Source organism: Carassius auratus, unplaced genomic scaffold, assembly GCF_003368295.1.
Source record: "Carassius auratus strain Wakin unplaced genomic scaffold, ASM336829v1 scaf_tig00009229, whole genome shotgun sequence".
Lineage (NCBI taxonomy): Eukaryota > Metazoa > Chordata > Actinopteri > Cypriniformes > Cyprinidae > Carassius > Carassius auratus.
Genome location: NW_020524015.1, coordinates 1 through 15,000, shown reverse-complemented (window position 1 = coordinate 15,000; position 15,000 = coordinate 1). Strand labels below are relative to the sequence as shown.

The following is a 15,000-nucleotide window of genomic DNA, read 5'->3' as shown; positions in this document are numbered from 1 at the left end:
TGGGAAATTTATGGCATTTCGAGAGACGCTTGGTAGATTGTAGGCCTGTTTTTGGAGCCACGTTTAAAAAGGTATTGATAAATAATGTATATAATACATTTACATTATTAATTATTTTTTCAACTTGTTCATATATCTTGTTCACATCTGTCACTGAGGGAAGGGGTAAAGGGCTTAACATGTTTAAAGTCTTTCTAAAAGAGGAACCACACCTGTCTAGACCACATGGAATTCCCATCCTTTCTTTTCTACAGCTAGAGAGGAAAGGTCAGCAAAAACAGACAAAGCAACACAAAGGCTGCAGTTTGTGTTTTGTTTTGACCCATGTGAATGTGGGTGCCTGCTCTTCACTAAAGCAGGGGGGAAATGCTCTACATTTTCACAATTTCATTTTTTTCCTCTGTACTGTCAGGGAAGAAAAATCGCATTCCTCTCAGCAAAGGAAAGTATAAAAGGGACGAGTTCTATAAATAAACCAGAAGGAAACGCAAGAAAGCAACAAAAGAGCAAACAACTGAGCATTTCCCTTGAGTTTGAATTTGTTCTTTTTGCACAATGTATCTGCACAGGTACATTCCACGTGGTTGTTAGTACAATATGGTTATGCCAAATGCCCTTGTTTGGTACCATTTACGAATTCAAACATGAGGCTAAATATTTAACTAAAGTGTCTTGGCTTCCATAACCAGAGTTCAAAAATAAGACACATTTTATTTCTGTTTAGGTTCAGATTTTTTCACAATATTTACAATGGTCCCACTAAAAAACTAACAACGACAAAATTTTAGATTATGTAATTTATAGATTAATGTAGATAAACTGATTAAATTGCTTTTAGTAAATACTTCTCAATTAAAAGTTTCAGTCTTTTTTTTATATCAAAAAAATTATTTACTGATTTATTAAAATGTTGCTTGTTTTTGGTAAAGAATGTTTATTTATATAAAAATCATATATCAAATCATATACCAAGCAAGCGATAAATAAAAAAAAATAAGTTGAATCATTTATTTAATTACAGTTTACTTTGTTTTTGGTGTTAAATTTGTTAAACTTTATATATACAGTACACAAACACACATACATAAACACCCTTCTGGGGGGTACGTGACAATTTCCCCAACTGGCCCGAAACACTCTCACACTGGCTCCAGGCTATCAGAGCTTCCTTATTGCCGAGCCATGATAACTAATCCAAAAGGACACAAACAGATAAAGAAAAGCCTCCTGGCCCATATCATAAGTGACAGAGATGATTTTAATTGTGGCGAAACAAAGGTTGTCCTAAACAAAAAGCAGCAAGGCTTTCCTGTCCACTGCAATAACAGAACACCTGCTGTTTGATAAGACAGAAATAAGTTTTTCAAAGCTGATGGTCACTATCTGCTATCCCAGCATCCTCTCTGCCTCATGTTACCTTTTTTTTTACGGTGTCCAGTCCAGCTGTGTTCCCCATCTGTCTGCCGAATAGATTCCTCTCACTCAGTCTTTGGATGCTGTAATCTTTTTATTGTTGTTTTATATTATAAACATTAAAAGCCAGGAGAGCAGATGGCCTTCATATCGTCCTGCAGCTTTGAAGAAAAGGCATCAGGGCAATATGGCCGAGAGGCAGAGGGTGTGTGTCTGTGTGTGTTACCGTCACATATAGCTTACAGAAACCAGCAGGTGTGAGAGATGAAAAAATCTACTTGCGCTTAGGCAACAGTTAAAAGTTGTCAAAAAAAGTTGACGATTCTGTGCAGGTGCCAATCGTGGAACAAATGTTTCTTTTTCTTTTTCTTTTTTATTCTAGTGAACGTTTATATTCTCCTTCACTTATTCCCATGTCAAAAGTAGCTAGACTAAAACTCATTAGAATTTCTTTGGCTAATGGAGAGAATAGGAGGAGGTGCGAACAGGAAGGGATGAAGACATAATTAGTTTCCTTCTCCACAGGAGATGGTGCGTTGATGAGACAATGAACAACAGAATAATGAGGAAAGGGAGAACTTTTCCATCATCTTCTGGCCTTTAATCAAGTAAAAAAGGGCCAGTCACTAAAAAAAGGGACGCTATGATGTTTCATAATTTTAAGATCAGTCTGATTTAAATCGATAACAAAATTTCTCAAATAAAATTTTCATACAGTACCATTTAAAACAACTGATTTGAATGTTTTATTTTTTATTTATTTGCACAAAATAGTATTATGATCCATAAAATAAACACAATTATCAGCTTATCGGTACAAGACTACTTTTTAAATATGGACACATATCTACAATTAGCAAATAATTTTATATAACATATTGATTAAATTTGAAATTATATTATTATTATGTGATTAAAAAAGACAGACTTAACATGAGCAATGTTAAACTAGCACAGTTTAAGTTGCCAGAAATAATGTTCAACAATACATTTTCAACCAAATTCTATAATTGACCAATCAAGAGTCAAAAATTCCAGACAACCATTTAATATGAGGAGTAATTTCTTACTTTATTACCAAAATGTGTGTATATGTATGATTCCTTTCCTGTGAGTGTTTGACAAGCTTGACAAGGCTGTTCTAAAGAAGTGCGATATCAGATCCGCTGTTCAGTTTGGCACAAAGATTTGTGCTCATCACACAGGCATAAGACAGGGTTAAAAGATCTGCCGCTCTACAGCTGTAATTCACATCCAAGCACACACGCACTTTAAGTGCACATGCACGCAGTTTCTCTCTCACGGTCACACATTTTGAGGTGATGAGTTTGTTCTTGAGTGTGGTAGGTTGCGGCAGCTGGTCTCGGGCACCGCTGACACATATCTCAATTCAGTCACAAACTACCACAGTACCTCCCCTATGATTCAACCCTTCTGCAGCAGGAAATGAAACACTCTAACCCCAGAACTGCCTAGCACAGGGACACATGTTGCATGTAAACAGGAGGACGGAGTGACACAGGTGCGTTTGTTTGTATTTACGACTGTGTGCATGTGAATTTTTTCCAGAATGCTTGGCTAAATAACGTGTCAGGTTAAAACACATGTCCTGACATGTCGGTTATGTTCAAAAGTCCAAAGGCAAAATGAATAAATGGAAAAATTATATAGGCCTAAATGCTGTTGTTATTTCCTATGTCATAGCATAGCGTTTCAACAGTTCACATTAGCTCTTGCATTCGGTCTTCACGCAATAAAAAAACATGTTTCTACCCTATACAGAAGTGCCTGACTGCTACTGGGTTTAAAATATCCTCATAACCTCTTTATATCAGACTCATTGTGAGCTGAAACAGTTTTCTCAAAGCCTCTATGAATTATCCAGTCAGAATGTTCAATTAACGCCTGTCAGTTAGAACTGGCTGTTAATAGCCACCCGCCATGAAGGCCACCAGCTTTATGTGATGCTTCCATTTTTGTTCCAATTTAAATTTCTCTGCTGACGGCACATCTGAGGACGTTCAGGTGAAAAGTCTCAGAGAGTTCAGAAGGTGGTGACAATTACAAGGAGACTAAAGCCTCCAACTTTTATGCATGGCAGGCATCTGGAATTTAAAAAAGATTGATGATAATTTGGATTGTGTCAGATACTCGTTTGCTCAGATAGAGACAATGAATTTGAAGGCAAAAGTAAGGGATAAAAGAGGTGGTGGTGGGGGGGACTTTGTCTGAAAACTTTGTTGCTTGCCTCACAGGAATCTAAATAATTGAGCGAGTTGGTATCCGCTCGTCTGACAGAGAGAAAAGATGACTTTGAGCAAGAGGGTGGTGGGAAGGGAAGATTAAATAAGAGACACAGAACAATGAAGTGAACCCAAATATGTACAAGTTATGCTTTTCATACCTGCCACAGTCCCTCACTGAAACAAATGCGGAAAAATGAGTTTTTTTTTTTGTTTTTTTTTTTACTTTAAATGGTAGTAAATAGGTACAAAAAAGAGCTATATATATATATATATATATATATATATATATATATATATATATATATATATATATATATATATATTAGGGGTGTAACGGTTCACAAAATTCACGGTTCGGTTCGATACGATACACTGATGTCACGGTTCGGTTCGGTTCGGTTCGATACGTTTTAGATACAGCAAAATGTAAAAACATCTCAACTTTTCAGAATGCCGCAAGCGCACCGCGGGTCATGTGACAAGAACCAACCAATCAGCTTCATCCTTTCCCGTAACAACGTTGAGAGCTCAGCCAAGATGAAGGAACAGCTGATCATAGTTGTATATGGATTGCAATTTTGAAATAAATTCAGTAGCAGAGCTACTGCAAGCGATTTTTAGAGCTGCAAATCCATTTATCCTTCGCTGAAATTTCCGCGTCTCATGGAGAGAGCACGTCATTGTTGCTTAGCAAAGACAGACGCCTCATGAGCGCTTCTGCCCGAGCGCTTTGGAAAGGAGGAGAAAGACGCGCTTAGCGTTTTCCATGCACGAGCCTTCAGCGTGTACTGAGTGAGCGAGCGCCTGCTGAGTAGCCTAACATAAACATATAAGATGGTGTTTTTTTTCTTCTTCGGGAGTGTCAGGGGCGTTGCCTGTTACGTTGTTTGGGTTATTGGGCTACCTTGTTGAACGCATATCATTATATTTCTTTCTCTCTCTTTTTTTTTTTTTTTCAAATATAATTAATTACTCCAACGAACCGTTCGGTATACATAATGCGTACCGCGTACCGAACCGAAAGCGTCGTACCGAACGGTTCAATACGAATACGCGTATCGTTACACCCCTAATATATATATATATATATATGTGTGTGTGTGTGTGTGTGTGTGTGTGTGTGTGTGTGTGTGTTTAACGTCCCTGCCACAGATTAGAATGTGTGTGTGTGTGTGTGTGTGTATATATATATATATATATATATATATATATATATATATATATATATATATATAATCTGTGCATACAAAACAAAATAGGATTTTCAATTTAACTGAAAAAAGTGGACCAGATAATATGTATTTACTTCACTGTTTTCAATTTTATCTATTAAATAGTTAAGTTTATGGATTTCTAAATTATTTCTTTAAATCAATATAATTAACTTTTTTTTTTTAACTAGTATTTTTAATTGCTTTTAAAGCTTTACACGAACATAATGATGTTATAAATTAGCATTATATGTACTTTTAAGTACGGTTCATCTGGCAAATCTCTAAACAGCCAGTTGCGATTGATGAACGCTAGAAAGTCCTGCTCACATTCAGTCCAACTGGTCCCTTCAAGGTGGTTGGCAAACTTCCCCTCCATTCCCTCGCTCATGCTGAGAGACAAGTGTAGATCTCTCTTTCTTTTTCTCTGTGTCTGTCTCTCTCACTTCCGTGACAGTGGCCAGTTCAGAAGGACACACTGGAGCAGTGGCTGCTGGGAGTCTGCAGTCAGTCAAGCAGAGAAGATTCTGGGGGATTTGGGGAGCTTCGTTTGCCAGCAATAAAAGGCTTGCAACAGGATCCTCACTGAGATTAATGACCTAGATAGGCCACCGCAATGCCATTTAAATGGGAAAGTAATTAAAGTGCACCTTCCATGAAAATTATTCATTGCTGACGGATTGGGTGACGGAAGAATCGCGAGGCATTCTGCACAATGCCACAGGTCAAGTGGCCAGAGTAAGGCCGCCGAGGCCACTGTGAGCCAGACCACCAGCGATTTAACCACAGCTGTTGAATTGTAGCGACCGGTCCAGCTCTTATCAAATTACCACAGATGGAATTACCAAAAGAGGGAAGACAGAAAAAGAGAGAGTGGCTATGGAGAGAGAGAGAGAGAAAGGCCTCTCAGGTAACATAAAACGGCATATAAATGCTACAAAAGAGGCTTGAGGGATCCGCTTAACTAGAAAATTACACCACCTAACACTGGCCAACTGGGAATCACTGGAATCAATCAATCCATTCTGTTTAACGCCCCTGCCACAGATTAGAATTTTGCAGAGATCGATCAATGGACTTATTGTTCCCCAAAGTGTGATTCTTCTCAGGGGTATTGAACGGGATCCATTTTGCAGTGATAATGTGTCGAAAAAGAGGCCATATTAATTACGAGAGAAATGCCCAGAGGATTGTCTTTCAGTCTGGGGCATGAGAATGCTTTTTCGCACTTTATAACGCTTGGCGCGACACATTTGGATGTCGCTTGAAGCTTGAAGAAGTAAACAAGCTGGTTTGGGTTCTCAGAGTTCAGCTTCATTTGAAGTATCACTGTGTTTATTAGGAATGATTTATCTGTGGACATCATTTAAAATCAATGCGCCTTTGTAATCTTTAATAAAAAACATACAATATGCCACTTACTTACTTACAAATAGTAAACGACAATGATCCAGTAAATTCCTTACCTAGTAATCACCTAACATTTTCTAGATTGAGAAGCTGTAAGTCACATTAGGAAAGAAAAGATCACAGTTGCAGTTATTTTTCAGACTTTAAAACACGTCGAGTGACAAAGCGATTCCTGCTAATGTGACCAGACTGCCCAGAACAATTTTCTGTTATTTACTTGAGTCGTGCAGCTTGAAACACAAAGGTTCTTGAGATCAAAGTACGTTGCGAACTACAGAATGCTTCTCCTCGAGAGATGAGGGGAAATAACCCGACTGGAATCTAGTAGCATTAGAAAAAGTGGGCTATGTAAGGAATCCATGTGCCTCAATGAATAAAATTTCTTATTTAAAGCCATTTCCCCTCTAAGGCAGAAGATAAGAGCAGCGTAGCGGAGTACAGGGTTAATGTGCTTCCCTATCAAACACTTAAACAACTTTGCAACACTTTGCAACATCCTAGACAGAGTGGGCAACAGTCAGAGGGAGCTATCAGCGGGCAACATGCACATCGTGCTCTTCTGACATGTAACCTAAGCATTAAAAATCCATTTCCACAGCTTCTCGCCTTCTTTCGCTTTGATTCTGTTTACCACACATGCTGTTTGCATCTAAAGTGCGCGTCTCACATCTGGCTGCTGAATTCTGTGGCGTGGAAAGGGCTGGTCGGTCCCTGATTCCACACTGTTTTCCTCAGAAGGGCTCTCCTGAATAAATATTAATGGTTATTCTTTGAGCTATTTCCGCTCAAGAGCATTGGGAAGAACAATGGGTGTTGTTTAGACAGACACACAGAGAGATGAAGCGAGTGAAGGAAAGAGAGAGAGAGAGAGAGAGAGAGAGAGAGAGACGCTTCCGAGGGCATCTCCACAGAGATGTCAAGTGACAATAGAATGCTGATTGAAATGCTCTTCACCAAACTTCCCATGCAGTCCTCTAAAATGAAGAAAAAAAGAATTGCCATTAAAGAGAGAGAGAGAATTCGCATCCGTCTGCAGGGGGATGGCAAGGGGCATCAATGGAGGAAAAAAAGAGTCTATAAAAAAAGAAGTGATGATGATGAACCTGCCGATACAGAAGCAGACACTATTTAAAAACCATTTCATGGAGAGCAGGGAAGTAATTAGGCTTTGGAGGGACAATGAGTACTCTGAGTAGCCCCTCTCTCACACGGACACATCCCTTCTTCTGCTCTCTTTTTGTCGCTTACTGTGTCGCTCAGTAGTGGAAGGATAATTAAAGAAAGGATTCCTGAATTCCTCATCAGATGCATAGCCATCTGGATTCGGGCTCTGCACCTTTACTTTCTGCTGTCCTTACCATTTCTACTCCTACGCTTGGTGCCTGAAGCGTCGACTTATTCTCATGCAGATGGAAATGAGAGACGAGAGAGGAGAGGGTCTCATCCGCCTCCCCATTTCTTTTCATCCATCACTTGTTTTCCCTCCGCCTTGTCTTTCTTTGGCGCTTTTCTGCTGTTAAAGGTATCGCTCAATATAACATTCAAAAGTTCAGGGTCGATATATATATATTTTTTTAAAAAAAGTTGTTTTAATAGTCTCTCCGCTCACAGTAAAATTATTACAGCTTAAAATAGCTTCTCTATTTTTATATATTTAAAAAATATATGTATTCTGTCGATGACAAAGCCGAATTTTTAACAGCCTTTAGTGTCACATGAATTTTTATTCTAGTATGCTGATTTAGTGTTCAAGAAACATTTCTTATTATTATCAATGTTGATTTGTCGTGCTGCTTAGTATTTTTTTTGTTTTTTGAATGTGATCCATTTTTTCGTGATTCTTTGAAGAATAGAAAGTTCAAAAGAACAGCATTTATGTTCTTGCTTTTAATTTCTTTTTTTTTCTTTTTTTTTTGTAAATAAATAAAAATCATATTGACTCCAAACTTTTGATCATGTAATATAATATATGTTTTATCGTATTCATGTGATATAAGAATAATACAAACTGATGACTCTTTTTTTTCTCATTTTCACCTTTATTATGATACGACAGATCAGAGCTGACAGAAAACGAAGTGGGAGCGGAAATGGGAAAGGCTCTCAATTTGGGATTTACTCAATGTCGGTACACCTTTCCAATCTGTCACTTTATACTCTTTAAGGTATCCTTTCCCAGGAAATATGATTTGGGAAGAGCTTAAAAGATACTATTTTTTCTACTCTGAAGGCCTTGATAAAGTCATCAGTGTTAATGAGTGTCCAGCTCTGTCTGACCAGCAGCCAGCTTATTGTTTCAGGAAGCTGCATTCTCGCCCATTATGAAGTAGTGATCCATTGCTGTGGTAACCCAGGTGTAAAATTTGCGCCTGTAAGGCTCTGGTGAGCAGAGAATTGAGCATGCTCAGATAGGGTTAAATTTTCCATCTCGGCTCTAAACAAGGGGCTGATTGTCCAGGGCTCCTATCGGTTTGCCATCACAGTGAGCCTTTTGTATTCAAATGGACCCTGTGCTTAATTATTAAAGGTGAATCTTTAAATATATGAGTTACTGAATGGACAACCATTTCATTTTTAAATGAGGATATGTGCAAAGCTAGAATCAAGGATGTGCAGTTGATTTGTCCATTTGATAGTCCTGTTTAATTAGACAGATTTGCCTGACCACAAACAGACACATTTCTTAGAGGGACTAAGATGGTGGATTCCTATATTCAAAATCAGCATGATTGAAGCGCAAAGAAATGTGCATTTAAATTATGTTGCTAATGATAAAATGTCACAACTAAAAGGAGAAAATCCAAAACAAGCCAACCTTACTAAAGCAATATTCACATGTTTGTTCGAATCCAATTCAAATCGTATTCTTGGAAATCTGTTTCAGTCTGACCAGACTGTTTAGATTAAGCATAGCTTTTTCATGTTCTTACGCCATGTGAAATGTAAACACATCAGAAGTTTCTGTATAAATCTTTGCAGAAACATGCTTTTGTTTTTGCGATCTGCAAGTCTGGTTTCTTTGGCGGAATAAAGTCGCACATTCAAGCTTCATTTGTTTCTGCTGCTGCCTCATAAAACGAAATATAATCCAGCACGACGGCAACATGTTGTCATGTTGTTAAGACAACATCCGTATTGCAAACTGTGACTGTGTCTCATTTAGAAGGTTGCGCCCTCCAGAGGTCGCATTCGAAGTCATCGAGGCTGTCTCTTTCAGAAAAGCAAGTGGGACACTGCGAATACGACCTTCTTTCACAGGAATTCAGAGGATGCATGCGATGTATCCTTCACTGCTACAGATAAACCACAATTCTTTGCGTCGCCATACACAACTGTCGTTTATTTGAAAAATGCTGGCACCGGCAGATATACACACAAACGCAATTGTGGTGTTAACAACTTACCTTAAATTGCCTCCAGTTAAAAATGAATAAACTTTGTTCTTAATACAGTATCCTCCTCCTTTGTTTTCTCCAACAGATGTCTGTTGTGCGTACGCTGCAACTTCTCAAACACTGAACAAAATAAAACAAGTAAAAACATTTTTTTTTTAAATACCTTTCAAATTTATAAATAGTCTTCCTTTTTAAGTAGTGCGAGAGCTCAATGATGTTCTAAATGTCTTGACATAGCAACGTGATACTTTCTGTTTCCTTTTACCGCCTGTCCTATGAAGGCCTTCTCATTTAATTCTAGGTTGAGGACACTTCACATTCGCATCCTACAAATAATGAGACCTCCAGAGGATTCGACCTCCAGAGGGCGCAGCCTTCTAAATGAGACCCAGCTTTGTTGTTGTTGTTTTAGCGTTGGCATAACAACGCAACGGCATTTCCATAGAAACCAATACACATTCCGTAAAACGAAAAAGAGTGGTTAGGCACACACAGATCGGACATGAATTTACGCATTTAGCAGACACTTTTATCCAAAGTGACTTACAGTGCATTCAGGCTAACATATGTTCCCTGGGAATCAAACCCACAACCTTTTGTGCTGCTAACACAATGCTCCACCACTGAGCCACAGGAACACTATGAACTATATGAACAGTTGTGATACACTGCATAGACAGTTAGTTCTTCGAATCTAAATTCATGCAGATAGACACAAAATCGGTTTTGGGCTGACAGTCTGAACGAGACTAAAATGACTAACCTGTTTTTGCAAGACTAGCTGAATTGCTAACCCATTCCTAGCCAGAATCTATTCACATTCAAATAGGAAATTTTTATTCTGTCCTCCATTTTTGGCTTATTCTTTAGTTTGAAAGACATGAAAAATTAAACCGGTAATGCTGGCACTACAGAAAACAGGGCTTTACAAATATATTTCTCAATCTGACATTAACTAATGACTAAATATTGCCCAGGGTGGCTGGTGTAATTGTCTGTTGTCAGTATGCCAGACATAATTACGGCCGGCTCTCACTTTGAGACAAGGGTCTTTCCCCTCGCTCTCTCTGTCCCATATCTCGGTTTCTCTCTCTGCTCCTAACCTACCAAGGTGTCCGTGTGTCCTTGTGGCTCCTTACTCCAGCGAGTATCTCTGTCACGATCCCTGTCATGAAACATACATCATCCCCTCTCCCCTTCCTCCTCGGCTCTGTTCCTCCCTCATTTTACTGGCTGCCGGTCATTATCACCTCTCCCTCTGTGTCTCTTCCCTCATCTCTCTGTGAACACGTGCATGCACGAGCTGCTTCTGTTATCCTGTCACTGACCTTGTTTTGTTTGCAAACCATAAAAACAACAAAAATGCAAATGAGAGCTCGAGTTTTGAATGCAGGTGGTGAAACACTAGGGATGTACAAAACTACACACTGGCAGAATCAACGAGTCTGTAAGTTACCTGAATGACTGGATGACTAATTGGTCTAGATTTAAAATTGGAATAAATAAAAATGTTGCATTTCTTTGACAGTGTTTACACAAAACTCATTCCTGCATTCCAAAACAGCTGAACTAAGCACAACAGAATGGAACAGGAAGCAGGATTCCCGAGACACAACACAAGAGTAAAAAATATCTGTCTTGAAGAACTTACGTGCGTTACTTAGTATGATGACGAGATGAGAATAACAGGTAATAATCTAGATAAAGAGAAATTATACTACACATAAATATATATATATATATATATATATATATATATATATATATATATTTATTTATTTTTATTTTTTTTATTTTTATTTTTTGTAGACAAAAGGAGATAAATTAGACAACATACCGCTATAAATAAATAAAAATATACCACAATATATTTATTTAAATATATTAAACTGGTGTACTTAAAGTCTGTGAAATTAGAACAACTAATTTTGTGCTTAATGCACTTTAATTGTTCAGAAGTAGTGATGAAGTCTTAACTGAAGTGTATTTAATTGTGCTAAAGATGAACTATTGCAAGAATACTTCTGTTACACTTTAAATATCTAGTATTTAAAAGCATATATATATATCATAATGATACATTTAGAAACATAGAGTATATACTGGACAAAAAATTTTCTAGACTACAAAAATAAACATAAAACAAAATAAATGAATACATTTCGATAGAAATACATTTATATTTCTACTATTATATATTTTACATTTATGTTAGACATAACATTATTTAAAAAGCTATATAAACTAATCAACATATATGTCCAGATAAAAATATTATATATTATCTAGTTGAAAAAGTCAGCTTCACTAATTGACTAGTTAGTTGTTGGATGGTTAGTCGATTAGTCAAGCCTTGACCATCCCTAGGTAGCATATCAGATACAATGGGATCTCTTTTTAAAACGGCGAAGAGGTACAATGAAACAGTCAAATATTGTATGTGTAGACGTAGAACAACACTGCAGTCTATGCGCTAGTTGCTGAAGCGCAGTACTAAGCTATCACTGTCTACTAACCTCTTGTTAATGACCAGAACCAGTATGCATTTGAAGGCAAATTGTATTTCATGGATGCTTGGGCATGAAAGAGAAATCTTGTTTTGCAGATCCATAAAAAATAGTTCATTAAAAAACATGCATTTCTCTAGCATGTGCAGTCTCAGAAACGGCTCTTAAATTATGGCCAACTTCCGAGTGTGAGAGAAAGAGGGAGAGCCAAAGACAGGCAACCACTCGTCGAACTAATAATGTTTGCGGCCATGACTTCAGCACCAATGCAAGCATTTGCCACCCATTTAATTTTAGGGGATAAAGTGAAAGCTCATATCATTTATCAAGAATTCAACAAAGAGTCTTGCCGAAATGTCAACCATGGCGACTGTAAGTGATATTTAAAGGTGGCGGTTCTTCTGGCAGACAATAAAGACTAAAGGGGAAATGAGAGAGGTATTCTTGTGCGTGACTTCTATTATTTATCATCTGTTGTTGTTCACCACTGTGAATAATTTGTTGAATTATCACAACGGTGGAAGGTACAGAAACATGGAATGCACTAGTTGGAAATTATACAGCCTTGAGTTGAGAGTGCCATCCAACCAAGCAACATGAAAAACACTAGAACTTGCGTCTTGCATAAAAAAGCATCAAAAGCGGAATGGTGTCAAGCCAAATAGTCACCGAAGTCTAAACCTCTTACCTGCTTGGCTGGTTGCGATGCTGACGGCTGCAAACAGTCGCTGGGTACGGCTGAGGTCGGACACGCCGTTCACGGCCTCGACCTCAAAGGTGTAGTTGGCGTGCGCTAACAGGTCGGTGATGGTGACGTAGGTGTCCGTTAATCCACTCTGCTGTGGCGAGTAGCCAACATTGCTCCCGCAAGGAAAGCACTCTTCCGGCTCCCAGGTGCAGCGGCGGCATATAATCCGGTATGTCACGTCATTACGGCCACCGGTGTCAGCTGGAGGGGTCCACTCTAGGCTGACGGTGGTGTGGTTGATGTTGTAAAGCATGTTCTGAGGAGCTGATGGTGGCCCTGTAGTAGAAAAGAAGGGGAGGCTGAGATAAACATGTCTTTTCTCAAGATAAAAAACACCATGGCAATATCAGAAATATTGGCCCTTGGCAAATCCTGACATGCAGTTATACTGTAACTAGATACATAGAGATGTTATGCTGAAGAATGCTGGGGAGGTTGAACTGAAGCGCTGCCAAGGTCGATGTAGACCAGGGTTGTAGCAAAAGAATGAAACCGTGAACAACGAGATACTGTTTCAAGGTAAAAAACCTTGAGATAAGACCGCCTTGGTACTCATCAACTTGGTAGCATTTCATTACTGAGCCAGGGAGTTATGTGTTTCCTGTGGAAAGAAAAGAGGTGATACAATTGGCAAAATACTTTTTTCTGACTGCCAGGGTGACAGGAAGTCTGAGTCATTTCCAGAATTTAAGAGTCAGATCATGAGCGAGTTGTCGCCCTGACATTAGCAACAGTGCATGATTCCGCTCAGCCTACATTAACCAGCTCACAGACGGATGACCACAGTGGAAAACAACCCATCATCCCCTAATCCCCGCCAGTGCCAGAAATCTGGCGCGTCTCATAAAGCAATGATTTATACTTTGCTACTTTTATCCAACCACCAAGCCCTTGCTTTTATCACCCTAATGTTTTTATAATGGCACTGCTGTCCTGTTCAATATCTCTTTTATTAGAACGTGTCTTTGTGATGGTCTCGCATCATGATTTTCCCTTTTTGGAGAGTTCGATTTTTGTACCTCAAAGTGAAATAGTGACCTGTACCTGTCCACTGGTGTGGAGCTGAATAGGCGTTTTCAATCTGTTCTCTAGTGGAGCTGAGCTCACAAGCGGGATTGTGAGATTGACAACAGAGCAACTGGTGAGCGGTAAAAAAAAAGAAATGTTAGCAAGAGGTGAAGATATCCACCAATATCTGATATTCAGATAACGTCTCTCATAGGAATTCAAATCTGCAGATGGTTTTTATAGTTTTTTGTCTTTTTGTAGTTTACAGATTAATTATAACAACAGATGTTCACAAAAATAAATAATAATAATAATAATAATAATATAATAATTAGATTTCAAATGCTATTTGCAAGATTTGGGGAACATTACACCTATACTGTTTTGTTTGCATAAAAACTAAACATTAAAACTAAAATCTCTGCTTTTGTATAAATATTTAAATGTTTTGGAGGATAATCGATAAATGGACATTGTTAAAATCCAAATTAATAATATATTAATATATACAATGATAAATAAAAATAACTTCAAAATATAATGAACAGTATGAAAATGGTATTTTCCGATTAGCTTTTTTAAGCCTGGTTATTTAGGCTACTATTGATTTATTAACAACTTCGTAAATTAAAGAACACAGATGCAACATCTATCGACCAACGCAATATACCAAGCGTAATTAGCGAAGTCGCAAATAAAGAATAAAGAAATAAAAAAGCCACACTACTTTGAAAGAAATAGAGGAATATGTTTTAATAGACCTGTAATTGTATGACTCCTAGTTGAGGGTTCCAAGTAGTCTTTTATTTCCTGAAGCAAATTAAAAATAACATGGCTTGGCAAATATGTGTAATATGTTCGAATAATGTTTCTTTCCAAATAAATACATGTGGAAAAACTCCTCTCCCTTCTACCATGCGCTCTCTGTTCTCTGCGGTGTCTTCTCCTAGCAACAATAATTGCAGCCATTTAAAGTGCAAAATAGTTTAAGACATACTCTTTTGGGACGTTAAATAATGGAGCAAATATTTAGTAAATCGCATTGTGTGATTAATTTTAATA

The 15,000-nt window shown here is 38.0% G+C and overlaps 1 protein-coding gene across 1 annotated transcript in view; it reads right to left on the bottom strand.

Annotated features, from left to right (window-relative positions):
* LOC113072499 (ephrin type-A receptor 7-like) overlaps positions 1-13,207 on the bottom strand; it is a gene marked incomplete at its 3' end in the record, with an annotated part of 46,202 nt that extends 32,995 nt beyond the window's left edge. The window contains exon 1 of the mRNA XM_026245496.1: positions 12,871-13,207. Coding sequence (XP_026101281.1) covers positions 12,871-13,183 — 313 coding nt within the window. The remainder of the gene's footprint in view (positions 1-12,870) is intronic.
* Between the last annotated feature and the right edge of the window lie 1,793 nt (positions 13,208-15,000).